Below are 27,866 nucleotides of genomic sequence, written 5' to 3'. Positions count from 1 at the left end.
AAACCAGCAAGCAATGGGCAAGATAAACCAATGTTGAGAGAAATATTAAGCTAAGGATTACTTTGTTCATGAAATAAAAGAATGTCTGTGTTGTGTCACTGTTGCAGATTATTTAGATTCAAAACTATCATAATTTCATATCAGTGGAGAGGGAGTTGAGGTTACTTGGTTAAAAACAGAGCTAGTTTCACACAGGTGTTGGTCAGTGATGTTGCACAATGGATACTTTTGTGGAAAATCAGAAGTTAGGATGGGCAATCAGTTTTTAATAAAAGCCAGTGATATTACATGGGGAATGACCAATCCCTGGTAACTGAAACATTAGTCCCATCTTTGCTTACAAGGAAAATTATGGAATTCTCTTGGACTTTATGACCTACGGAAGCTACTTGAACCCCCGAACCCCGGATGCTCAGGGGAACTGCAACAGTTCACATTTCACTGAAACCTTGATGACAGGAATGTTGACAAGTCATTTACACCCTTATTCAAGTCGTAGTTGTTGGTGTGTTGGCAAGTTCACATTTGGTTGGCAGTTGTGTCAGTTGGCTTAAACAAGAAGGCTTTACTTTTAAAATAAGGTGGATAATTGAGTTGGGTTTTTAAAGAGGGCAACTATTTTTCATTTGCAGGGTGACGGGGGTCTGCTGGAGCCTATCCCAGCTCATTACAGGGTAGAGGCAGGGGTTCACCTGGACAGGTCGACAGTCCATCGCAGGGCCACATATACAGATAGACAACAATGCACACTCACAGTCACACCTGCAGGCAATTAACACCAAATAACCTACTATGCATGACCTTGGGAAGAAGCCGGAGTAACCGGAAGGAACTCAGGGAGAACATGCAAACCCCACACAGAAAGACCCTGCCAGGCCCGGGAGTGGAACCAAGAACCTTCTTGCTGTGAGGCAACAGTGCTGACCACCAAGCCACAGTGCTGCCCTCATTCAGATCCATATAGACCAAATGTATCAGACGCCATAATCCCACGTCACATCAGCACTATACTTGAAATACGTGTTAAACGGCCGGGTGTACAGAAACTGCTACTCTTTAAATCACCTTTTTAATTATTTTTTTTACATAATTGCCTGTACATTTAACCATTAATAATAGATGCAAATTCATTACCATTGTCAAGATATTTGATGGGTAAATTGGCCTTCAGGCCCCCAAAATAAATTAATAAAGTACAAATACTGGCTCATCTCCATTAGGCAGTAACAGGTTTTTTCTTCACTTCCATCTTGAAACCGTCTTCCCTCCTCATAAGTGTTTCCTTTTTCTTCTGTGGTAGGAAATGACTTAATATAAGATGCTGCCACCCAGTGGGACGGTGGCATCATGGCTCAATACAAAATCTAGATGCAGTGGGGCACTTGTCATTATGCTCCATGTATACCTCTAAGACCAAACCCTATTGCTTACAATTCAGCCAAATTAGACATTAAACAACTACTCTTTTGCATCACATGTATGACACGTATAATTGTGGACTGCCATGTGATGCCTTTTCTTTGGATCTAAAATTAAGTGTAAAATCACTTTAGTACAGAGAAACTACTTGTACCAAAGCCTCACTAGATTTATACGTCATCTTTACAATGGAGTACACACATTTCTAAATGATCATTGCAACACTGACACAGGTGTGTTTCAACTTTTCTTGTTTAATTCCATCCAGGAGTCACATTAACAAGTTACTGTACATCGTAAGTCCTGAAGAGTAGCTTGCAGTGATGACTCTTCATCATTAAAATGCATTAATAAAATAAAACCTGTTCAATATAGAAAAGACAGGAAATTATGCTACAAAAAAGTAATATAATTTCTTGGTTTGCGTACAATAAGCCATCAGAAAGACAATATCGCTCCGTCAGAGTACACAAGTCTTTCGTCTTAGGCTCAGTGCTGGACAAATTGTGATAAGCAGGCAGCAACAGCATAAATACAAGTTTTGCTTGCAGGTTTACATTTTTCTCAGACGGATATAAATAAAATAGAAAAAAAAAACAAAACCAAAACATTATCAAAAAACCAACCACCTCTATTGAAGCATTTGAAATAAGAATGAGTGAAAAATTTAACAAAAATGTATATTCATTCAGCCAGTACATTAATCTTCTGAAATTTACATACTGAAAACAGTACAGATTTGTCTTGCTGATGTATCATGGCGGCATTTTCTGTTTGAAACATCTGCGATAGAGGACTGTGTTTCATTCTGGGCCATGTCCTGGAGGATCGATTCCTTTTATACAATTTCATGATTTATCAGTTTTCCCATCTATGTACAAAGCAGTACGTTTGCCCTCATGAGTAAACTGTAATATTTGCCTTGTGTCATAAAGTCACATTACTAAGGAGTATGTTTAACACTTAACTATGTCACAGTGCAAACATGTTCAAGTCAAACCTTTACATTACTTCCAAGTCCTACACATTTTTGAATGCACCTTTTCAAGCTACTAAATTTCCACAATCCTGAGACAAAGCAGAAAAGTTGGCTGAAAAAGATTCTCACTTTTTAAAAGTGAAACCAAAGAAATAACAAAAAAAAAAAAATGTGGGGCAGGGGATATTTTACTTTCCTGGCTGTTAATTTTCTCCATGTTCCCATATTTAATGCAAATCCTATTCATAGTAATGAAGTGATTGTTACAATACTGTAATCTACAAACCTAAAATACTTTGAAGAAATATGACATTTCTTAAAGCCACCCAATGTAGTACCACTTGTGACCACGCGGGGACAGACAGATCTGCAGACTGGAAGGTCGGCACACCTTGATACCACTCTGTCCCACTAGAGGAGCACTTTGCTGCCACAGTGACTGACACATCAACTTCCTTGTGATACATTGCCCCCAAGTGGGCAGAAGTGGTATTGCTAGAGTGGATAAAAAAAAAAAAAGAAAGATCTAAAGTGCAAATACAAATACATGCCGTTTCAAAGAAAAAAGCAATAAAAAGGACAATACTAAAATAGATTGTCATATGTGTAAAAAGTTTATATGTGCGCGCTGTCTGGAGTGTGTGCGTGTGATGGATCCCGTCATGTGGTGGTACATCACCTCGAGGTTCCACACACTTGCACACTCGCACTTTACTTAGTTCAACCTGCACGCTTTAAACTGAAACGGGAAACATATGGTTTGAAGATCAAAGGTAAAATATTTGAAAACTAGGATTTCTTAGGAAAATGTCAACTGGAGATCAGAGCTTTGGGGAGCTTCTGATTGTGACAAGATTGTCTGTACATTCTCTTTTTTTGTAGCATAAAAATTCTATAGAGGCTATCAAGGCTATTGGTTTCCATATGAAATCTGCATTTTGTTTCTAAGCAGTCAACTCAGCAATAACAGTAATCATATAAACAATAAATTTATACTGTGTAGGAGGAAAACAGCACAAAACAACTGTAGGATTATACAAAAAGGGAGGAAAATGTGGCTCATTTGTCACTATCAATACAATCTGCAGAGCAGAGAAGATCACAGATCTTTGTCATGGCAGTGAAAATAAAAATCATTCATATACGTATATCAAAAATTCACAAAATGTCCTGCATTTGGAATATTCAAAATACATATTAGAACTCTTTCAAAGCATTCATCTCGAGAAGGCTTAAAAGATGAGAAATATTGCTTCACTGAAAGCCAGAATGAGGATGCATACACAGGATGTATGGTCACATGAGATGGGAATGTGATGAATTTACAGAGTTACAAATCATACAGAATCACATGGTAATGTACACTTCTTCCATTCAGGAAAACTTTTCCCTTTAACAATTATTTAGTTCATAAAATGACATTATGTAAAGCACTAAAGTTCAAGAAGTTACTAGATCTAATTCAACAGAGGGACAAAGGGCAGTGTCCACTGGCTGCAATTGTAGACAAGATGTTACTAGGTATCAATAAGACTCACAATCTTCTCTACTGTCTGTGTGATTTGAGATAAACCTTCATTTTAGTTCAAACTGAAAGCAGATCTAACCCAGCTCTGATTAAAGATAGACTTCAGGTTGCACCTAAGTTGCGCAATGAGATGCAAATGTGTTTGAAAAGTGTCTCACTGATGAAAACCACACAATTTAATCTGTGCAGGTACTTTAAATAAAATCCCCAAAAATATATATGAAAGGGATAATTATACTGGCGACTAAGAGGCCGAGTGAGTCCATTAAGATTTTGTGGAATAATCAAAATGGCAGAAACTAAGAAGCAACATTCTACTTTGTACAGGGTAGGAATGATTTCAAGGTTTTTTTAAGAGTGTAACGATGAAAGGGAATTACCCGATAACGGAAATTAATGTGCTTTCAGTGGTTATCAGGTGTGATTGGTTCCCTTGGAGACATTTCATTACTGACTTATAAAGGACAATACACGGGTAGCAGGTGACAAATCAAGACCCAATGCTTTTTTGGTCCATGCTGTGTTTAGAAGAAAAAAAAATATACAAAAACTAACAACTGAAAGTGTATTAAAGTGAGAAATGAAAAAAAATGATCACACAGGAGTCAACTGATGTCATACAAAGAGTTGACATGCACATAACCTACTCAGTGTTGAAAATATGACATCATTGGAGTTCATTTTCATTTTTGTCATTTAACCCTGAGCTAAATCAAATATCACTGTACACAAATACACAAGCGCACACGCACGCACGCACAACAGGCTCAAAGCAGTTTTGACCGTCAACTTACAAAGACCCGATTTGACCTCAAATGTGGCCCCTGAAGCTTCACGCATCAAAGTCGTCAAACAATCGTCACCGGTGCCCTCAGGTCTTCCTTCCCAACGTAAAACACCCCGACTTTCTGCTCCAAATAATACGAGCCCAGTCATTCTGCACTTCCAATTCAAAAGGCAGCTACTAATCAGAAGAAATGGATAAAAGTTACAAATAAATGAGTATCAAACACTGATATCACCAAAATGTTGTTCACTTCATAACCCAGGACTTGTTCTTGTCTTGCTTCCCTTGTCTTTAACCCATGTGCAAGCAGTACTATTTTACAGTTTAAAAAAAAAAAAAAAGTTGCCCCAACAATTGTAATAAGTGCTTGCCCTTAAAGTATTTGAAACAAATTAACCAAAAGAGCCATTGTTGGGCATTTTGACAGGCTTTTCTCATATAAAAAAAAAGAAGAGAAAAGAGAAAAAAAAAGCAACAAAAAACTGGAAAGGCTGGAAATAATGTCAGAAAAGGGGAGTAAACATTTTAATTATTGTAGTTGTGGTTAATGAAATGTATCGTTTTACGTTCCGAACAGCTGACTGACCTCTGCAACTCACACAACCCCCTCTCACCAGGAGAGGTGTCTTTTTGCTCTCACTACATTTTAAACCCTCTTTTAGTTCTCTTTCTTGAGGAGTGCATCGATTGTCCCGTCGTGGTCTTTGGGGCTGAAGTCGGGACAGATACCGTTGACTGTTTTGCTGTTGGCAGTGCCACAGCTGGGCTGTGTTTGGTGACCGTGGCAGTGTCCGCTCTGAAGGTCTGCATTTTCTGTGTATAAATAGTCCTCAGCAAAGTCTGGGTTCTCCTCCAAAAAGGCTCTGAACTTCTCTGGAGAAACCACAAGGGGGTGCCAAAGACAAAGGCAACGTTAATATTTGTAGCTTGCTTCTATTTTATTAAGTCTGGTAGTGTGAACATAATAGACATATTTCAACTGATGCTTTATTGAATCTCTTACCAAATGTCACCTTTCCTGTGTCATCGGCATCGATTGCAGCAAAGAGACTCGAGACATTGAGGTGAGTGACTCCTAAAGCTGTCTTCAGTATAACTGCCATCTCCCTCTCGGTGATGGCACCATCTTCCTCTGCTTCAAACATCTGAAGAGGAGAACATTTGAGAACATGCTGGCAGAACTTGGGCAACTAAAAATGTTCATGAAGCCACTGCAGCTGAAATAATTCTTGTCACTTAAACTGCAGCCATTTGGTTTCAATGCAATCACAGCGCACTGGTTGCACTATTGAATATCCAAATGCCCCTTTTATTTTAAGATTATACAAAACAGATCTGAGCAATAATGTGGGGAAAATCTAGTGCAGAAAGAACTTATTAACAGAACCCCTTCATAACTGCAGAAACCACTACAGCCTTCAGAATGTGGCATTTAAAACCAGTAAATGTCATGGCGACGCTGTACTGGTGGTTAGATAAATGAGAAGTAGGAAACAAAATATACCTTGAAGGCCAATTTCATCGTCTCCAGAGTTTTGGCAGGTCTGCATACAACAGATAAGGCTATCACACATTCTCTAATATCCATGCTGTTATCTTCATGCTGAAGAGACAAAAAAAAGAAAAGAAGAATGATGTCCTCCACACATATCCCACCTTAAAAGCAAGATGTTATAGTCCTGAGTAATCAACTTATAAACCACAGAAGATTTCTCTCTGAATGACACATCATAACTAAATTCTTGATATTTTAAATATACAAGATTGTCGCGTTAGGATGGTTGAGTAGAAGGTGTGGCGTTTTACCTCATCAAAAAGAGCAAACATATCTCTCAACATATCTGAAACTGGCACATTGAGGAAGTGGGCAAAGTCCTCCAAGCTGAGCTTCTGTCCCTCCAGTTTCCTGGCTCTGTTTCCGTATTCCTTCAGAACATTCTCACTGTTTTGGGGTTTCAGCCTGTAACGGGAATGGAGGTAAACTTTGTTTTAGTTTTTGACAAAACATGCAGAACGTGAAGGGGAGCAGAGAAGACGAAAGCAGACACAGATCCAATCTCAATGTAGAGACTTCTCAATTTTATGTCATGGCATTATGGTGGCAGGAAAACAGACGTAAACTCAACATCAGTGTTACTTTTGCTGCTCTGTGACCAACGTACATTTGTTTCTCCTCGTCAGCCTCCACATTTTCTCTTTTAACAGGACAAGACAACTTCCATGTCGGTAGCTGCTTCATTTACACACGTTGGGGATGATATGAAGTTCATTCTAGCCCAGCAGTCTGAGCAGCTTGAGCCACAACTGTTGAGAAGCTTCAGAGAGCTGAACAGGACCAGTAACTCCTGGAATCCAGACATGATCCACCAAGCTGCTGCTAGAAAGTGCATCATCTGCTGCGCTGGCCCGTCACACTTGTGTGCTTTCTTATTTTGTTCTCTTTGATGGATGCACCGCGTTGGGAAGTTTGAGGGACTCACCCCAGTCTCCGGACAAGCTTGGCAAACTCCAGCAGACAGGTGTCGACTGGCAGTCTCAGCTGGCCCTCTGCCATGGCCAGCTGGCAGTCTTCAAACGAATAATCTGTGATGGGAACTCCCAGAGCTCTGAGAGAAACACAGACAACACAGCGGCGAGGGATCACAAACTGGAAATCTTTAAGGTGTGAAAAGGCAAATGTAGAAGCTGATGTTGCGACTATGATGTGGAGAAACACAGCAACACAACACTCCTTATAGATGGATTAATTTATTTGATCCAAACTACATAGATTGTGTGAATAACAATCATGAATCTTATCTGAACTACTTGCTTCACTAATAACATTTACCCATCGTTCATTGCATTCATCAGTTTCCTGTTTTGAAAACAATTTGTGGCCTTTTTGTTTCCTTCAACTGATAATTTCAGTAGCCACCGATCAAAGTATACGACCAAACATTAACCGATAAAGCGGTGGCAAACTGATTGGTTTGTGATGACCGAAACAGAAGTTGCGGCCAGTATATCACCTCTCACCTGCATTTGCTGCCAACTCTGTACACAAACAGATGAACCTCCAAACATATTAAAACAAATCTTTGGACTTACTTTGCCATAATTCGTCTCACATTGATGGCAAAGAGAGCAGGGTTCTTCTTTTCCTCTTCCGAGGGCGTGTAAATGGGAAGGAACTATGGAAAGAGGAAACATTATCTGTTAATCAAATGTTGGACCTCACAAACAGAAGTATAATACAAATATACAAGCTGGAGTATGTATAAACAACACAAAAGAAAAAAATATGCCCAAGCACAGTTAAAGGAGAAATATATCTCTCTATAAATAAGGCATAGAATAGTAAATACCATTTAGCTTGAACTGTGGCTAAAATGAGGCTTTACAGTGACTGTGAGACATCGAACATGGAGAAGCTTCCGTACCTCAATCACAAATTCATTGTGCAACTGGCAGAGAGTCAGCCACAAGATTTCAAATCTGCAAAACAGGACATCAAATTACATTAATACAGACCAGTCGTGTGTGTGTGTGTGTGTGTGTGTGTGTAATTTCAAGTGTCACAACTTTAATAGTCCGTACTGACTCATATGCAGAACTGCTGCATAATTTGTAACTAGTGAGTTAATATTTTAGTGTGCATCTTGAATATAAATACATATTTGAGCCTGCACTGGGTTTACTTATCAATACATGGTTTGACTTGAAAACACAGCATGCAAATACATTTTAACTTTATTTTAATAATACTTGCAGCATAACAAATAGTGAATTAATTAAATAGTGCTCTTACGCTCCTGGGCCTTGCCACGTCCATGTGATGGAGTCCTGCACAAAACACAAATTCAGCCACCTTAGTTTCTTTACAGAGCTTAAATATTCCCATTCTGCATTTGAGATGAGCTGTTAACTTCCATAGCAACCTTATTTACAGCAGGTAGTCTTCAACTACTGTAAATCTCTCTCGTTGAAACAGGTAAGAGTACAATATGAAAGACTTTTGACCACACTGCAAATGATAATAACAGTGCAAAGATCTCATTTTCCATCAGTCATTATCATAGCAACTGTTTAAAAACTGTCTATATCCCCAAACTGGAACTTCCATCTGAACTACCTTCATCCGGATAAAATTCACAAACATGTCTAAATGGCAATACATCACAGTCAGTGAGCACAGGTTACACTTCTTTCTTAGATCTTACGTCATTAAAGCCTTCAAACATCAAAGAAATCTCTTGTACTTTTATCTATTTTTCTAATAAAAAAAATGAGAATCACTGGTATTTCTAGTCATATACACTCCTTAGATTACATTTAAACATAACATGATGATTCAAAGAGAACAAGTCTGAGAAACATCAGGGAGCTGATTGCTTTATTGAATAAAATTATGCCAAATACGAAATATTCCCATGTTACTAGATTAACACCACACACAATTATTTAAACAGCAAATATACAAACTGACCAAGCAATAGTGTACTCCATCAATGTGGCCTTTCCACAGACTCACTCATAACAGGGCTAATTTCAGACCCACTACACGTAAAACAAACAAAACAATCTTATTATGAAGGAACTGAATCCCTCTTTCCGTGCTTTCCTCTCCCTTCCTTCTTGAATCAAAACTCAAACGTCATGTGACTGCTTTCTGGTCACAACCGGACAAGTCTTTGGTCTTGTCTTTTTGGGTGTTATTAATCATGAATTGAACAAAACAAAAAAAGTATTACCAATTGTACAAAAGGTTCAGGGCTGAGCATGAAAATTCCCATGCACCCATGAACGCACCATGAGAGGTGCAGATCTGCAGCGTTCGATAAATCATCAGCCGAGCAAACAAGTGGTGTGTGCGTTCATAAAACCAAACCAAACACACACACTTACATAAAATATATCCAGTCACTTAGAGAAAGTGAGAACTTTATCTGCTGGAGTCTGCCTGCTTGTTCCACCCTCACCTGAACATCACCCGTGTCCTAACACGACATTCTGGAGTGGTTGCTGCCACCTTAGATCTGTGCACTCTTCTATACGCCAATGGCCATTACCATTGACAATGCCAACTAAAATGCAGCAAAGGCCTTGGCTGCAGCAGACCCTCAGCAGAAAATGTGTTGTCAAGACACACAGCGGAAATTTAACAATTAAGCAAAGCACATGTCTCACTGGTGTTATAAGTCTGAGTAATGCCTTGGACCCGACGTTAGAATCATTGTGATTAGCCAGATTCCCTGAAAGGCAATCAGAAAGTTGCTCTGTGTCAATGAATTCTTCCTACAACACTTCCTGATCCAGTTCAGTAACTTCACCTGCTTGGTCTGCCAAGAGATGAGAATTATTTGGTAAATTAATGACAAACTCCTCAAGATTATCCATTCATTCATTTATTTTTAGTGATGCACCGAACGTTCGGTAACCACAATTGTTCGGCCGAAAATAGCAAAAAAAAAACACTTTCGGTGTTCGGTGGAATAAGTGGGGAAAAAACCGAACAGTTATTAACGGCATGTTTAGATGAGGCAATCAAACAGCGGATAGCGTGGAGTGAGGGGTGTGCAGTGTTAAATGCAGCAAACATGTCAGCATGTCAGATCATTACTTGAATGTGGGGAAAAAGCAGAGGACACGAGAAATGGCCGAGTTGGATTTGGGAAAGCCGCTTGGTGATGGAGACGGTCACGGGACGCCCTGCGCAGGAGATGGGAGAGAGAGTGCAGAGAAAAGGGCCCGTACTACAGATGCGGTGGAGAACCCTCACTGTCTGATATGTTTGACAAGATCCTCCAAGAAAACAACCCAGATGCCCGGCAGACGACAAGCGCAACCGCTCAAGAGTTGATTATCTGTCAGAAGTCCCCATCCCCAGGAGCGAGAACCCTCTCACATATCGGAGGACCAATAAAGGCCGCTTTCCTGACTTGGCACAGATGGCAGGCAGGAAATAATAATAATAACAACAATAATAATAATAATAATAATAATAATAATAATAATAATAATAAGCTGTACAGTAATCCCTTGTTTTTCGCGGGGGTTACGTTCCAAAAAGAACCAGTGATAAGTGAAATCCACGAAGTAGCAACCTTTTTTTTTTTTTTTTTTTTTTATACAATTATTATACAAGGCTTCAAATTGCGGAGATCAGCCCCGCCCCACCGCGACCCGATTAATTGGATATGAACGGGAGAAAATGAAAAAGGATTATGAAAAAAAATACAATAAGTACAGTAAGACAAATTGTGACTGGCGCGTATTTCACTGCTCTTCTGACGGTAACGCTACATCCTGACTCGCTCTGCAGCGTCTTTTTGCGAAGAACCATTGTTCGGTATGTTATTCGGCCAAGTGTTTATTATTATTTTCGGTTTCGGTCACAAATTTTCATTTCGCTGCATCACTATTTATTTTCTCTAACCCTTTAATCTTTTGCAGGGTGACGGGGGTCTGCTGGAGCCGATACCAGCTCGTTACAGGCACACGGCCGGGCTACACCCTGGACAGGTTGCCAGTCCATCACAGGGCCACGCATAGACAAACAACCACACGCTCACAGAAAGTCTAGACTCATTAATCAACCTAACATGTTTTTGGACTGTGGGGGGAAGCTATGGTAAATGGGTATAGAAAACCCACGCAAACCAGGAGCAGGAACCTTCTTGCTGCAACAATGCTAACCCCGGAGCCACCATGCCATGCTCATAACCGACACAGCTAATTACTGCTTTCTTCATAAACTCTTTAAATAATTTGTAAAGACATCCATGATTATTGCCATGTTCACTTAAAACACAATGATGGATTCATTGGATTAACATTGGTAACCAAAGGATTTACAAAACCTGCTTAACTTAACAAGGCTCCAGGTCCTAATGACACTATAAACCATTAATTCCCCAAACTGGCTCTTTTTTTTTTTTCACCCACTGTGCTGCATATTTTAGATGCTTCCCTGCTTCAATACGCCTCGTTCGTGTCATTGCATTACCGCGTCAGGTTGTCATCAATGTGTGCACAGAGATATAACCTGCGGATTTCAGCCCTGTGTGTTGGAAAACACTTAAAACATGCAGGGCAGCGGGTCCTTAGGACCAGGACCTGATTAATGGTCAACTGACATTCAGGATGCATTTGACTTGAATTCAAATTTAGTGTGAAGTTCAGGATCCTCAGAAAAAAATTAACAATGCTGCTTTGAGACTTTTTCCAGATACAAATCTACTCAGTCAGTCGACTTCTGAGAACATGCAAAACTCATGAGAGGACAAGCACAGAGACGCTCGACATGTGAGCTGCGAAGTACTTAAGTACTGATGAGCAACAGTCAATGTCAGACAGTTTTCCAAAGTTTTACATTTCAAACATACATCATTTTACCAAAAAAGATCAAACGGAGAAAAAAAGTAATTTTGCTGATATTCCATTCCATTACATTAAAGGAGCATGAGGCAGGATTGATGAAAACAATTCGTATACATTTTAAGTTTTCTAGTAATAATGTCAGATGAAGCGTTCCAAACTCAAAAGAATGAGCCCTCTAGTGTATCTCTCCGTTGCCTTGAACAGGCTGTGTGCTGCAAAATGTGCTGCAATTCCGGGCCGGAATTTTCCGCGCTGTCCTGTGGATGTGACGTCACATGACGCTGCATGCACGTTCTCCCCGTTCTCCCGTGCCGGCTTCACTGTTGGCTGCAGTACCCCCAACGGCCGTCGTAGCCAAGGGTGGCCCTAATGAGTCTCATTTCTTAAAAAGAGCCTCATGCTCCTTTAATATATTAAACTAATTAAAATTCATTAAAATCACTTACCAGCTTATTGGGGTAACGGATGACGACAGGCTGCACTGGAACAGCTGGGATGAAGGCCCCTGCAAGAGGATTAATAATAAAGATTTTATATTTCCTGGTTTTATTCCTAATTCAGCACTAAAAAAATTTCAAATGAGTGTGTGATTTCATTTAAACAAATAATACAAAATAAGAATCAAAATGAATTTTATTCACCAGGTATATGCAATCAATTTAGGAATTTTATTCAATAGACTTTGTCTCTCAAGGTTCAATAAAATAAAAAATAAAAGCAACAGCAATAAAATAATATGTACATTACATAGAATATATACAAGACAGGACCAGGATTTAAAGTCATGGCGATATTGCACAAATATTTAACACTCTTGAAAGTTCAGCAGAGTGACGGCCTGAGGGAAGAAATTACTAAAGAAAAAAAAAAAATAATGGGATCACGGAGTCAAGACAAAACCTTGCAAAATAAGTAAAGGAAAACACCAATGGAGGAAATGACAGTAGGCTACCTGGCTTAAAGGTGATGAGGCAGGATCTATTGGTGCACGTACCCTCTGGAAAAATCATGATCTAGCAGGAGAAAATTAATTTTTAGGACATCAATTGAATTTTCTGAAATGCTCCAATTCATTCAAAATAACTTATTTTGAATAACCATCTTTGCAAATAAAAGGTCTATGTTTAAAAAACAACAACAAACAAACTGTTTTTAAATCATGTATTAGCACATCCAAGTGTAAATGCCAAATTGACGCTAAGATAAGACACAAACGTAGCATCAAAACTTCCTTTCATGTATTTTCTCCCTAATTTCAAGCCACTTTCTTCAGGACTTGACTGTATTTCTGCATCCTTGGAAGTGTTAAAATGTTAAAGCTCCAGTTGTATCAAGAAAATGCAGGTTGCTGGTACAGCACCACTACTTGTTGGAAAAGTGTTTAGAGGTCCAACTTTCTCAGATATATGCAGGGGGGGTTAGACACACCCTTGTCTTATTTTTGGGTCAATACGGTGTATCGATAGGAAACTGGTGGCAGAAACTGCTAGACAGGGTCATTAAGTAGTAATGAGGTTTATAAATGGGATGTACAAACATTCTTAAAGCGTCTGCTCAAGGCACACTTGCATTAAGAAGCTCTAACATGCTCTTCTGTAAATCCACCCACCTGAGGCCATTCTCCTCCGGAGTGGGCTCTGCGCTTGATCTCCTCCACTGTCTTCTTTCTGGAGTTCTGGTCTGATCGGGACACAAACACTGGCCTAATGTACCTGATTAAAGCTGGAAAACAAATGCAAAGAAGAGAATGACAAACTGAGTAAAGCAAAAACAGTTATGTCCTTGGCCTGCATTAAAAAAAAAAAATCACAGTAATAAAATGTAAACTAAATGAAACACTCAGAAGCACAAACCCTTCCTGATACAAGATTCAAAGCCATCAACATAAATGATCTTACCTAGGTTCAACAAAGTGCTTTAAACTATAAGACTGTTTAAACTCACTTATTCAGTGATTCTTCTTGTGAGAGAGTGAAACCAACACTCACAGGGTAGTATTTCCCCTTCAATGGTAGCTGAAATACTGAATCAGTTTCTGTAGAAATTGATCCTCCAGCTCGACCATGACCTCTATGCTTTCCCCCTACTTGGAATATTGTGATCTGTGGAGAGGATGTCTAGACAGAGTTAGTCTCTGATTTACAGAATTACTTTGTTCTCCATTAGTTTCTTATCTCATTTTTCCAAACTCATCTTTCATAAGAGTTGACAAACAGTGTAGTGCATTACTGCCATCTAGTGGCTGTGACACAACAATGCTACTTGGTGCCAGTTAAACCCCCACTTTTCCCACTGGAGGATGATCAGCCTACCAGCTAATATGAGCCCTCTATTTATGCAGTCCATACAATGTAGCTAAAGCTGGTTAAGTAACTGAATGACAAAGCAACATGTAAACAAAGTTAAGGGTTACAAAAGCCACATTTTAGATTAATATAGTTTATATAAATATATAACCCTTGACATACTGTCAGTCCCTGCTTCAAAGTAAAAAAAAGAAAAAAGAAAAAATAAATTAAAATAAAATGGAGGTGGTTGGCTGAAATGTAAACCAAATTATGTTGAATTGAGGATATATCAAAGAAATTAGTAAAAGTAAAGTGCATTAGAGGACAGACCTCTCTTTCCTGAATGTAAAATAAAACATTTCATTTTTGCTTTTGCAAAATATTTTTCAAGCCAATAGCAGTGGCATGAAACAATGAAAACTGCAGTCAGACTTAACAAAGACATCAAGCCAGAGATGAATTGATTGCCATTTTCTTATCCGACAGCATGGACGGTCATCCTAATTCTCTTCCTCAGAAATAATTAGTCTGGTTCCTCTGGCTTCAACTTTGATTTCCATGGGATAATATCAAGGATGCAGATCAAACTGGCTCTGGGCAACGCTGGATAATCAGAGAACCAGTTGGAGGGGGAAAGGCATGTGATGTAGGCAGAAAAACAACCAGACTAGTATTTAAAAAAACAACAAAAAAGACACATCCAACATGGTGTTCAGTGGAGTAGGGATGCCAGTGTATGACTGTTGTCAGTTCTGCAGTAAAAAGGTGTTGATCCAAGGTGTGATTAGCTTTTGGACACTCCCGTATGAGCGGTTGCATAAAGCCCAAGGTTTTATGTTGCAACAGGTTCAGTACGTTCTGTACCAGTGGAAATGGGAGGGGGATCCATTTCTCAAGAGAACATTTTTGAGCTTTGTGTGGCTGTTGCTGTCCAGGCTGGCTTGTTGTTCCTTTGTGACTTATATTTATCTTACAGGATGTAAACGTTGTCTTAGCCATTCCATACTCACAGGGAAAAACTTAGGATGCCATTACTAACGGACAAGGAGAAGAAGAAAGAAAACTGAAAAAAAAAATAATTATCTATAGTCTAAATTTCTAAGCTGATATATTTAAGCTCTATTACCAAAAGCATCACATCTGGTGACATATCACATTTTTGAAACCTAAATGTGAGAATCCTCAGCCTCTGTTGTTTTTGCTCTGTAATAAGAGTGAAAAACTTAAGGACATGGCTGCTACGAGGGTTTTGTGATTGTGTGGCTGCATGCTATGATGCGTTTACTGACCGGAAAAAAGATTAGACATGTCAGTCATTTCTCAGACTACCCAGAGTAAAAAAAAAAAAAAAAACATTGCTGTCACTAGTTTATTGCTCAACGGGTGAACACACCCCTAGTTCAAACTTAATTAAGCCAGTAGACCGGTTTAATGATCCTTTGCTCTGCGTGGGATGAGGGCAATGCAGACAGATACTTAGCGCTCCTACGTCTCATTTAATGTTTAAGGAAAGTTGAATTACATAATTCAAAACAGTGGAACATAATTCACCACATTAAGGATTCAGTTGTTTCCATTGTGGTATTGGTGCACACTTGCCGCTCGTAAATAATGTCAAAAAACTTAAAATAATGTAGCAAACTAACAGCCAACTCACTGTAGTAAAATATAACTGGTAACTGGTATAACTGGTAGTTTCACTTCTTGTAGTGTAGCCACCTTATTGGATGAGACAGAAATAATCTCTTATCGCAATCAAACAAAAGATTAAAAAAGATTTAAAAAAAAATATAGTTGGTGAATATTTCGAACTTCAAGATTTGCAAAATGCACACTGCAATACATTACAACATCTGAAACCTGCCACGCATATGAGACCTACGAAAGGGGAAGTTTTTAAATCTAGACAAGACCAGAGAACTGTGGCGAGACAAAGTGATTTAATGATCTGCACAGGTTTGCAAATGCAAGCAGCACTTACTTTCGCATCATCTTTGTCAATGCAAAACAAACGCAATACATTTTTGGAAGCACAAAAGCAGAAAGTCGAGAGGGAGAATAAAAAGGTTTTAGAGACAAGGGGTAATATAAAATTAAGAAAGAAGAGGCCAAGGCTATGAGACAAGACCAACTTTAACTGTGAACTGGCTGCTGACAGGAAGGGATTAGCACCAGAGCCAGAACCAAAAGACTCTGCACACGTGACGGCTGATCATGTCTTAATGCTTATTCTGGATTCCACTTACTTGGCATGCATTGGTGCTTGGTTCTTTGTGCAAGGCCAAGAGGACTTGTCAAGTTTGACAAGTCCTCTTTACCATTTTAAGAATAGCCAACTACAGTAGGGGCACGGATGTCAGAATAATATTGAGAAATACCAATTGTGGACTTGAAATACATGAAGAATTCATACCTAAGGATACTACAAAACTCAAGCTTAAAAGATGCCTTTAAGCATTCTCCAATACTATGTGGTTTCAGTTCCGCCGGTCAAGCAGTTACCGCCGTTTTCACTTGGCTCAGTTTCACACAGCATTGTAGTAAATATGTGGCAAATTGTGGTTTGGCTAGACGGAGGGAAAGGATCGAAGATCGAAATAATACCCTTGGAGTTTTACTGCATGTCTTGCTCTCAGGGACATATGAGACGAGGCTCTGACAGGTAACGACAAAAGTAATTGCACGTGGTAGATAGTTAATAGGATATGCGGTCAGAGGAGAGCACTTGAGCGAGGCCAATGTGATCTCTGCACAGAGCTTTAGGTACTGAGGCAAGATTTACTATGTGAACCCGATAGAATTAATTGGTTTTCTGCAATAATTTACCATAAAATTTGATCAGCTCTTCATCTGTGAGCCAATATTAAGATAAATTATGATATGTCACAAACACTGTGTCTGGTGAAAACACATAAACCTTTGTATAATTTCTCTTTTTTGAACATGCCTATTGGAGATTCAAGGAAAAGTTTGTCTACAATAATTTGTTTACCTATTCATGGTTCACCTATTCTGTAATTTACAGACTTAAAAGCTTGCAGAAGAGTGTTATTTACTAACAGTTTGGATTTTTTAGTGTTTGATAGCACATGCATTTTGACTTGTTACTCTTAGTGAATAAAGACAACTCCTGCCATTTTAATTTTTATGTATGATGATTACTGCAAAACTGCTGTGATAAGCTCAGTATCAGCAGCAAATTGTGACAGACCCTGAGATTCACATTCCAAGTTAAAAACTACCATTTAGTCATTTTCTCTTTCCCAATCCAAGTGTGATCATTTATCTGTAAATAATTTAAATGGGGCTCCAGACTGAGACCAAATGGTCCCATTTTGGGCCCTCTTTTTTTAATCCAGCTTGAGTATAAACATTTAATAATTGCTTGCTTGACTGTGACCTGCTAATTTCTGGAATTGTATCCGGTGGAAAGACTAGGTTGAAGGAATTAAGTCCTGTGCTGTGTTTAGTGCATCCAGTCATCCCACATGTAGTTAAGTGTTTCCTCTGTACACTGAAACATACCGTGTATGTTAAACATGCTTAAAATAGACTGGTCTGGGCAAAAGTGACAATAACCTCAGTGTGATGACAGAAACAGCTGCACTCATGTTGTGAAGACACTGTATGTGTAAACATCCCCTGATAGCACGTTGCCTATACGGTAGTTGCAGTTCATCACATGATTCTCCAGCAGACAAGTCAACACACACAACAATTCCTCTACTCTTAAGTTTTCCTCTGAGCTGTTTCCACAACAGCTTAGTTGAACTACATATAGTTAAAAGCACAGTTGTGGTGTAGGATTTCTAATTACTTGGTAAAAAAAAAAAAAAGGACTTCAACAGACCCGTGAAATAAATGCGCTACTATGAGAGGACGAGGGGACACTTGCAGAACCGTGCTGAAGACTTGCCACCTCACAGGCTGTTTTAGAAACCCCAAACTGCACATATTACAAGGGAGCAGACCGCTAGCATTGTAACAGATGGAGGGAAGAAGGAGGGAAAGAAACAGAGAAAATGAATAAAATAAAACTTGATAAGGCATACACGATAGTGTTAGGATTCTCCGTATGTTTAAGATCCTCCTCTATTTCTGAAATCTTCACAATAAAATGAAAACGCAAAAGAAAACATTATTGTGAACATAATCTGTATCTACCTAATAGTGCTATGTAGGGGTGACTGGAATCCCAGCACGTCTGTGTGAAGGAGCACATGGATGTGCTCAGTACTCAGTGACAACAAAAGTGGGAAAGGCTGTTGGATATGAACTGGATGAAAACAAAGTTTTCAAAGGAACCTGTTTGCTCACAATTCAAACACGATACTCTGGCCAAACAGCCTGAAACATTCAATATATAATAAGAGCAATGCCTTTCCCAAGAGCATTTTCTAAGCAGGAAACTACCATTCAGTCTTTAGAGGTGGAAGGGACATGGCACATAGAGAAAACAATGCTAAGTCATATCCTTTTCTTATAAAACAATTTCTCTTTGAAATCTTTGCAAAAAGTACCCCATTGTTTATGCTGTCATTTTTTTCTTCTCCAATCATCTATAGATCATGATCATCTATTTCCCAGACAACTATAACATGACCGTCGTGTGCGTTTTGTACTTACTGCCCCAGAGAGGTATATCCTTGCTTTCAGCCTTCATGACGATGGAGGACATGGTCATTGTGACGGGGATAGCATCAAAGTAGGAAGAGTGGGGTGCCAGGGTGAGGATCGGGGCTTCTGCAGGCAATGCCCTTTGCCCTTTCACTGTCATCCAATGGAAACCTCCCGCAAACCACATGGCCCGCATGATGACTCTTAAAATGATGTCCACCAGTCTGGAAACAAGATTACGCATGGTTGAGGGGTTAAAAAATAAGCATTATCAGTAATCTCCTACATCCACAATACTGAATAACAGGACAGACGACAGCATATGTCCACTTACATAATCAGAATTGACATATTAAAAGCTCAAGCCTTAGTAGGGTTAATGTAATGAGTTGTTGTGGGGAAAAAAAATATGTTGGAACATTGAGTGGTGGCAGGAAGGGGAAAAAAAACAACATTAACAGTCTGAAATGAAACAATTTGTGAAATCTGCCACATATGCATTCAACCCCTTAAACTGTGGCTCTTTACTCATATAACTTGCATTGATATCAAAACGGGCTATATTCTGAACTATTCACAGTATCCCCTTAAAGAAAAGCATAAAAACATAAAAAATAGAATAATTGTCGTGTTCTACAGTTTGTAGTTTTAGTTGTGGTATTACAGCCAAAGGTATAAATGACCAGTCAAACCTAAAAAGAAATGGAGCCAGCATTTTTGAGCCATGTGACTTTTTACTGATGCTGAAATTGTTTGGATGATTGTTCCACTAACTGCCCATGATATTCTACCTGTGCAAAGTAAAGTGACCCTACTTAATGAAGTTGAGAAAAAAAGCTTAAGACAAACGCAATCATCAAGAAAGTGCCCACCTTCTCCAGAGGCACTGGGGTTCGACGGTAGTTTCTGAGCGCCCTACAGTGGCGAGGAAGGCAAAAGGCCAAGCCAGGAGCATCATGAATGCAGCCATGAGCAGACGGATGGGGAATAGTGTTACTGTCATCAAAGCAATCTGTGAAGTTAGGAGACAGAAGGTGTTAGAAAATACAAGCAGAGCTCTCCTATTCACAAATATAGTTGTCATGTTTCTGAAGGACAGCAGTTTGTAGCATGGACTCATCAAAATGAACAAACTTTCTGTAGCCAAAAATATTGATATTATCATTAAAGTGTTACATACTCATGTGCATTGTTAAGGAAAGGTTTCAGAAACGTAGCTCCTCACTGTGTCAGGCCAATACTAGCTCTTTACTTTCCAGCTTTTATGACTGATAACAGCCTTATCTTGTGTCAATATTTGTCTGGATAGCAGCTACTAGTGGGCAGCATGAGGCCAAGACTATCTTATCAGGAGAGACCTCCTTGTCTGCCAATACAGATTAGATTAGACAAACATCAAGCTGCAGATCTTTTGAGAACAATTTTAAACGACTAACTTTCATTTTTACCTTCCCATAATGCATCTAGTCTTACGATGCAATTCTTGACATAATAAATAAGTTAACTGTTAAGACTTTATGAGCTCCAATATGGCACTACACTCTAATCAGTTATTACAGCAGATGCATTTGCATCCAATTTTAAAGCAAACTTGAAGCAAACCTGGGAAATCTGATGTGTTTCTGATAAGCTGCTGGTATGGAGTGAAGAAACTACGCTACAATCCGTTCTGCTCTATCCAAGGTTGAAAACAAATCAAACATGTTTCATTTGATCAGAGTAGATCCATCTGAGCAGAGGGGATAAGTATTATTAAAACAATGCATTGTTTTCTTGAGTATGTTCTGTTTCAAAACCAAATAAGCCAAAAAAAAAAGGGCAGCGTGTTTTTCCTGTTTGTCTTTTGTAAACATGAAATGTTGCATCAAGGCAGCGGGCACATGACATTAGTGTGGCAAGTGAAGTTATAAAAATGGCTAGCCTTGTTGTATTCTTGAGAAATTTGTAACTAATTTTGTGAGCAGATGACCTCATAGCACAGAAGATTGCTCAAGGGTTTCCGAAACACTGGAGCACGCAACCAAGCTTTACCCATGTCTTCAAACCCGCACACTCAGGGAAGTCAGTGGGACGTCCCTAAAACCATCTGCACCCAAGCTGAACACTGGTTTTTTTAGCTATGTGTACACAAGACACACGTGTCCTCGCTTCCTTGCTCAGCTGGATCAGCCCGATCAGGGCTAATGTCCCGTCCATTTATCTTTACTTATGCGCATGAGAAAACCAAGTATGTGGGGAGAAGTGAAACAAAAGGGGTTCTTATTTATTGAACGTGCATGGATGCTGTTCTGAGGCCACTTAGTATCAAAGAGAGAAGTCTACAAAGGTAGATAATTGAAGTACAACAGTGTAAATATAGCAGAAAAATTGAAAAAGTATTCAATTGTGTATCCGGCGTTACCGATCAATTACCTCTGCTGTGGGGAAACCACTCTGCATTTAAAAAAAATAATGCACAATAAAAGGCCCGGTATTGTGTATAAAAATGCCACCTGTAATAATTTCACAAAAACCTGGCTAACTTTAAAACTATACTCACTGGTCTATAATTCAATTTTATTTATATAGTATTTATTCTGTGTCAACAGAAGTTGTCTGTAGGTGCTTTCCAGAGACCCAGAACATGAGCCCCGAGCAATTACATAAACATAACATAAACAATGGCAGGTAAAAACTCCCCTAGTGGGAGAAAAACCTTAAGCCAAACAGTGGCAGAGAAAAACTCCCCTTTAGGAGGGAAGAAACCTTGAGCAGGACCAGGCTCATAAGGGGGGACCCTCCTGCTGAAGACCAGCTGGGCAGAGCAGGAAAAGAGAGAACAGACAGAGAGAATGAAGAACAGAGAGAGGACAGACACAAGGGTTAGTTGGTGCACTACAGGGATGACTACAGAAACAGGACACTGAGGTGGTCTGAGGTTGGGACTGCAGGGCAGGATGTCAGTAGGTATTCAACAGAGACATCCATACAGACAGGTGAAAGCAAGCACTGGGATGATCAGAGGGTGGGACTGCAGGTCAGCATGCAGCTCCTGAGGATCTGGCCTGTAAACATGCACAAAAGAGAAAAGGAGGGGGCAGACCAGCACAACACACTACAAGAACAATGGGGAACAATGATGGTGAGATACATATAATTAATAACTGAGGGTTGATCTGAAGAAAGGAAAGAGAAGAAGAGGAGAGAAGGGTGAGGGGCAGCGCTCAGTGGATCATGTTGGTGTCCCCCAGCAGCACGTGGTCTCTCTTGTTGATTCCTGTCAGCACTCACTGTCACATTTTGGATCAGCTGGAGCCTTTTCAGGGAATTACTTGGACATCCTGCTAATAACACATTACAGTAATCTAGCCTAGAAGATACAAATGCGTGAATTAGTTTTTCAGCATCCGCATCAGGGAGAGGATGCTCCTAATCTTTGAGATATTACAGAGATGGAAAAACGCTGTCTTACAAACGTGAATAATATGCCGTTTAAACAACAAATCCTGATCAAAAATAACACCAAGGTTTCTCCCAGTAGTACTGGAGGCCATCGCAACACCATTTAATCCCTTCCTAAAGTGTTTGAGACCAAAACTAATAACCTGTGTTTTGTTGGAATTTAGAAGTGAAAAATTAGTGGACATCTAGTCCTCGATGTCCTTAAGACATGCCCGAAGTTTAGCTAATGGTTCCGTTTCATCTGGCTTCATAGACAAATACAGCTGCGTAACATCAGCATAGCAATGAAAATGTATGCCGTGATTCTTATAACTATACTCTCAAACGATGCATGGCACAATGGAAGATTGCTAATCATGTTGCTGATCTGATTTGTAGATACTTATGGTCTCCGCTTGACAAAGTAGAGCAGTGACAAATGAAGCTCTCTCAGGTTTGTTGACCTTTTAACTGCAAACACTGAAAGAGGAAGCTGTGACAAATCAAAAAAAAAAAAAGATGTTCTTGCTGGCCCTTGTTCAAAGACCAATATGCAACAGGTTACTATGACTATAAATATAAATCCCAATTACTAATGCACAAGTGATCACCATTCGTCAATGACAATAAAGCTGTTAGAGTGACACTTAAATGACTGGTAAACAGATTAATCCAAACAACTTAAAACACAGTAATGTACCAAAACTGAAAGTGGCTGAGACTTGCGTTCTGACAGTCTTGCGAGCAAAGATCATGGTACATTTTGAACTTAGATTTGCTGTTGCCTGTTGGTGACATGACAACACTAAGCTTCCATTGCATTATCTCCAGATGTAGGTGGCCACACATAAAGTGACATCTGAATTACAATATTCAATTCACAACTTGCTTTTGTTTCAGAACTAAAACTGTTTTAGACTAAAAACCAGAGTTATTATTTCTGTAATTGTTAAATGTAAAAGTCAAAAGTGTATATTGAGAACAAATGACAAACAAACAAACTTGGTTTCATAAAGTACACAAAAGAGGAATATTAAGTTATAACCAGCATGCAAACTCTGTCCATTTATCCAAAGCTCATCTGTTATCAAACCTTATTTTGAATATTTCATCAACACCTAGTATAATACAAATCTTCATCAAGCTGATTTTAATTTATAACCCTCATTTACTGCTGCATTTTTTTAATATAAAAGGTGAAGGAGTTGAAAACACAAACCAACTTATTGCCTCGGCTCCAAGTGAAATTCTAAGTTTTCCCTTCACTTTCTCTGCAAAGATTCAAGAGGACTGATCTGTGTGAGCCTCCCTGGGTCCCCAATTAAATCCCTTACAGAACTTTATGTGACACCTGTTATGACAAAGAACAGCCGTTAGTAAAACACTGGTTTTTACTTAAGGCTGATCCCTCACTACCGTCTCATTTAACACCGTTTACGCTGCAGTATTTGTTTTTCCTATAGCTGTAAGTGATAAAAACCGACCAACACCACTCTAGAAAGAGTTTTACAACAAAACCTAGATTAGGTTGTAATACAGATAGTCTCATCTGACTATATGGTCCTGTGATTTACTGGTGTTTGCCTTTTGCCAGATGTTTGTTTGGATGTAGCATGAATCTATGAGACTCAGGCAGATGAATATAGATCTAAAAATTCTGAAATTGTAAGGATTGGTCCTAAGAACAAATTACACGATGAGTGGAGGTTTGGAGACAAGTGGGTAATGACAAGGGTTGGGCCAGATCATAATCTTCATGATAATACTACTGGTATGAACTGAAGTGAATGTGATATCAGTTGTTAATGTTAGAACATGTTTGTTTGCCGAACTGCACAATTCCAGGATTCCTGTGTACAAATGAAAGCAGCATGGTAGCTATTGATGAGGATTAGGTCCTTAAAAAGGGCTAGTTCAGAAGTGTGGAGAGGGTTTGGCTACAAGTCATCTGATATCCAAAAAAGCCCAATTATGTGCAAAATCTGAAAGAAATCTATGATTACTCAATATTGAAACACTACTAAACTGCATCATCACTTGAAGCAGTAACAGGTAACAGAATAAGACCAAGCTATGTTGGGACGTGAGAGGGGAACATTAACAGCTGGTGACAGGTCAAATGTAAACGCATACTGCAGCAAACCCTCAGCCACACCGTTATCAATGAACCTTTTTGCTTCTACCATCGACATGTGGTCAACCCAAGCCGCAGAACCACACATCAGCCTGACCACCCGCTACATCGACAGAGAGGTGCACAACTCCTCGCTTACAAACCTTTTTTTCCCCCACAAGGATCATGAAATACCCCAGCAAAAAATACTGCAACAGGTTTTAAAGAGTTTCTTAAAAGTCTGGGTAGGAGATCTTTTTCTGAAGCATGCTTTGATATATTACCAGAGACGAATTAATTAAAAATATATCAATCACCCACTGAAGCAATAGGGCTTTAAAAAAAACATTCAAGCATTGTTTGTAACCCCAGCAAAATCACTGGCCTGTCTGTCAAACTCTTTCTTCAATGCTTTAAGTGTTCTGTGATTTTGGAGGCAGATTTGAACGGATTATAGCATGTTTTGGCAGAATCTTACTAGTTTCTTTTACACATCCTCTGACTGCTGACAGCAACAAGAGGCTTTCTTGACAGTGATGTGAAAAATAGAAAGGCAGCTCTTGTAATTATATTTTTACAAGCTGTGAATTGATCGTTTTTACTTGATGGCAGTATTATACAGGCCTCTGATAAGTTACAATACTGAATTAAATTAGTGTTAAACTGTTATAATATTGCTGCCACCTTGTAAGTAGAATCACACACATAATTAGAACTAAGATGCTGATTCTTATAAATATGAGCCATTCAAATTTCCTTGAAATGTTGAGATAATTTTTAGGCCATATCACCCACCTTGAAATGGTCAATTGAATTTGAATTGATTATGGGATATCATAGTTCAGAAGTGCAATGACAATATGATTCGCAATGCATAAACCAAAACTTTACCTCTGACACTAAGGCCAATGTATACACATACAAAAACCAAACACACTATTTCTATTAAATTAAAAAACAAGAGAAAAAACTAATTTTCCACGTAAAAAAGCATCTGATTTTCCAAATTTATGACTGACATTTAGCGTTTGAATATATGGAACTTGGAAAATAACAGGCTGCACTTCATTATTACATTTTCTCATCGTTGCCATATTGATGTTGAGCATGTTGATATTGCAATACCGATGAATGTTTGACATGTTGTGCAGCGTTTATACAGCAGCGTGTGCGAGCCTGAAGTGATCTCCAATTAAGATCTTCTGCAAAAGGAGCCTCAAAGCTTTAAATCTGATTAGCCCCAGTAATGACGGATAGCTGGGATGACTGAAACAAACAGAACATTGGTCCTCCTTAAGTGAAAATGGACAAATAAAGAGACCTTGAGCAGCAAGGAAAATACAGTAAACGCGGGCTATAAACGGGGAGGATAAACGAGCATGACTGTCAGTTTTCCAATCCCCACATCCACACGTGTTGGTGCTGCTCTGATGCTCCCACACCTGAAACACTTGAAGCTGCAGGAACACAGCACTGTGATTAAAATGTAACACCTAACTGTTAAATAAATAAATAACTAAAACGTCAACTCAAGTCAAAGCTAGGGTAGAAAGTAAGAGTTAAACAGCAACAAGCCAGTCAGGCCCCTCCCAGTCAGTCAGGCAGCTACATCTGCTCATGAATGAGACACTAAAACACTGATGCTGCTGCAGCCCGGGGGACATGGTGGATATTTATCACTTCAGGCAATATACACGGGACTGAAAGACAGTCTAAAACAGAGGGAAGGGATGCCAGGAGGAGGGGGAAACACAACATGCATGCAGCTAGTGTTAGCTGGCTACTAGCTGGTGCTTAGCACCAGAAAACCTGCAGGTGATTTATGGTTCCGCGTTAAACCGACGCAGAACCTACGGCGTAGGGTACGCGGCGACGCACAACGTACGGTGTGCGTCGCCGCGTACCCTACGCCGTAGGCTACGCAGACCCTACGCCGTAGCCTCTGCGTCGCATAAATCAGCCTTAACATGATGTCAAATCACTGTGTCGCACTTTTCCTGCCCAGACCCGGGTGTTCTTGAGCAGCTGCCGGACTCCTGTGCTTGCAGGACGTACCTTTGCCTTTTCCAGGGGGGTGAATTTCCAGACGTGCACAAAGGGGTTTCTGAAGGGGGGAGCTTGGTCCATCTTCTTCCCCTCTGCTCCAGCAGCACGGTGCCTGCTGCGAGCCTGCAGCCTCATCCTGGCTGGGACTCGAGCTGCTGCTAAACCCGGGGATATGACTCAAGAAAAACTGACTCCGGTCGAAGGAGAACCTATAGGAGGAAAAAAAAAACCCAAACAGCCCCCGCTGTCTGTGTGTGTGTTATCCGTCCCGGACGGAGCTAATTGAGGTGGCAGTGACGGGCTATTAACGTTATCTCCCTTTCTTGGACAGCATGGAGGGATAATGGTTCCGCTCAGGGATTAGCTGCGGGGTATCTGAAGTCACCGATATCAGTGTGAAGTGCGCAGGACGCCTGGCTCCCTTCTCTTCCTTTACTCCCTTCTCTTCCTCCACTGCTCCCGCTAGCTCTGAAGCTAACGGACCACGATTCCTGCATCCAGCGCGGCGCATGCGCACCACCACCACGAACGTGAACCGATGCTGCTTTCACAAACTACCCCTAAATGTTGTACATTTTAGCTTTATGTACAGAATTGATATATATTTTTCTAATACTAATAATCTCTGGCATGGGAAAAAATTTGTATTTAATCGTTAAAAACAATAAATAAATGAATGAAATAAATGCGGTGGATGTATGGAATAAGTTGGAGAGGGATTTGAAATCAAGTAGAACCTTAACCTTATTTAAAAAAACATTGAAAAGAAGGATGATTGAAACAAATATGTCTGGAGCCGCAAAAAATGAAAAGTCTTGCATAAACCTTAGAATGAAGGCAAATGGCGAAATGTCGAGAAAAAAGTCGAAATGTTGAGAAAAAAGTCAAAATTTCGAGAAAAAAGTCGAAATGTTGAGAAAAAAGTTGAAATGTCGAAGAAATAGTCCAAATTTCGAGAAAAAATTGAAATGTCGAGAAAAAAGTCGAAATGTTGAGAAAAAAGTGGAAATGTCGAGAAAAAAGTCGAAATGTTGAGAAAAAAGTCGAAATGTCGAGAAAAAAGCCCAAATGACGAGAAAAAAGTCGAAATGTCGAGAGAAAAGTCGAAATGTCGAGAAAAAAGTCAAAATGTTGAGATAAAAAAGGAAAGGAAAAAGGAAGAAAAAACGAGAAAAGGAAAAAAGAAAAAAGGAGAAAAAAGGAAAAAAGAAAAAAAAGAAGAAAAAAATGTCAAACATTTGAAAAAGCTCCAGGGAGCCACTAGGGCGGCGCTAAAGAGCCACATGCAGCTCTAGAGCCGCAGGTTG

At 39.5% G+C, this 27,866-nt stretch overlaps 1 protein-coding gene across 1 annotated transcript; it reads right to left on the bottom strand.

The window, feature by feature from the left end:
* Nucleotides 1–1,653: 1,653 nt before the first annotated feature.
* On the bottom strand, nucleotides 1,654–27,047 carry LOC133426903 (lysophosphatidylcholine acyltransferase 1). Its single transcript, XM_061716420.1, has 14 exons — nucleotides 26,569–27,047; nucleotides 19,853–19,992; nucleotides 18,990–19,204; nucleotides 13,685–13,797; nucleotides 13,028–13,088; nucleotides 12,522–12,580; nucleotides 8,504–8,538; nucleotides 8,136–8,190; nucleotides 7,804–7,886; nucleotides 7,194–7,319; nucleotides 6,520–6,673; nucleotides 6,218–6,316; nucleotides 5,717–5,858; nucleotides 1,654–5,586 (listed from the first exon to the last, which is right to left on the bottom strand). The coding sequence occupies exons 1-14, from the start codon at nucleotides 26,692–26,694 to the stop codon at nucleotides 5,372–5,374; spliced, it is 1,623 nt and encodes a 540-aa protein (XP_061572404.1). The 5' UTR covers nucleotides 26,695–27,047; the 3' UTR covers nucleotides 1,654–5,371.
* Between the last annotated feature and the right edge of the window lie 819 nt (nucleotides 27,048–27,866).

The sequence above is a fragment of the Cololabis saira genome, chromosome 3, assembly GCF_033807715.1.
Source record: "Cololabis saira isolate AMF1-May2022 chromosome 3, fColSai1.1, whole genome shotgun sequence".
Lineage (NCBI taxonomy): Eukaryota > Metazoa > Chordata > Actinopteri > Beloniformes > Belonidae > Cololabis > Cololabis saira.
This window is presented reverse-complemented; position numbering and strand designations above follow the sequence as displayed.

What these genes read in the sequence shown, in the direction of transcription:
- LOC133426903 (XM_061716420.1), bottom strand. Translation starts at nt 26,694, where the DNA reads ATGAGGCTGCAGGCTCGCAGCAGGCACCGTGCTGCTGGAGCAGAGGGG. An exon ending in GTGAGACGAATTATGGCAAA is followed by an intron (nt 7,320 to 7,803) that starts GTAAGTCCAAAG and finishes TGTTTCTCTCAG; the next exon opens with AGCTCTGGGAGTTCCCATCA. An exon ending in TGTTTGCTCTTTTTGATGAG is followed by an intron (nt 6,317 to 6,519) that starts GTAAAACGCCAC and finishes TTGTCTCTTCAG; the next exon opens with CATGAAGATAACAGCATGGA.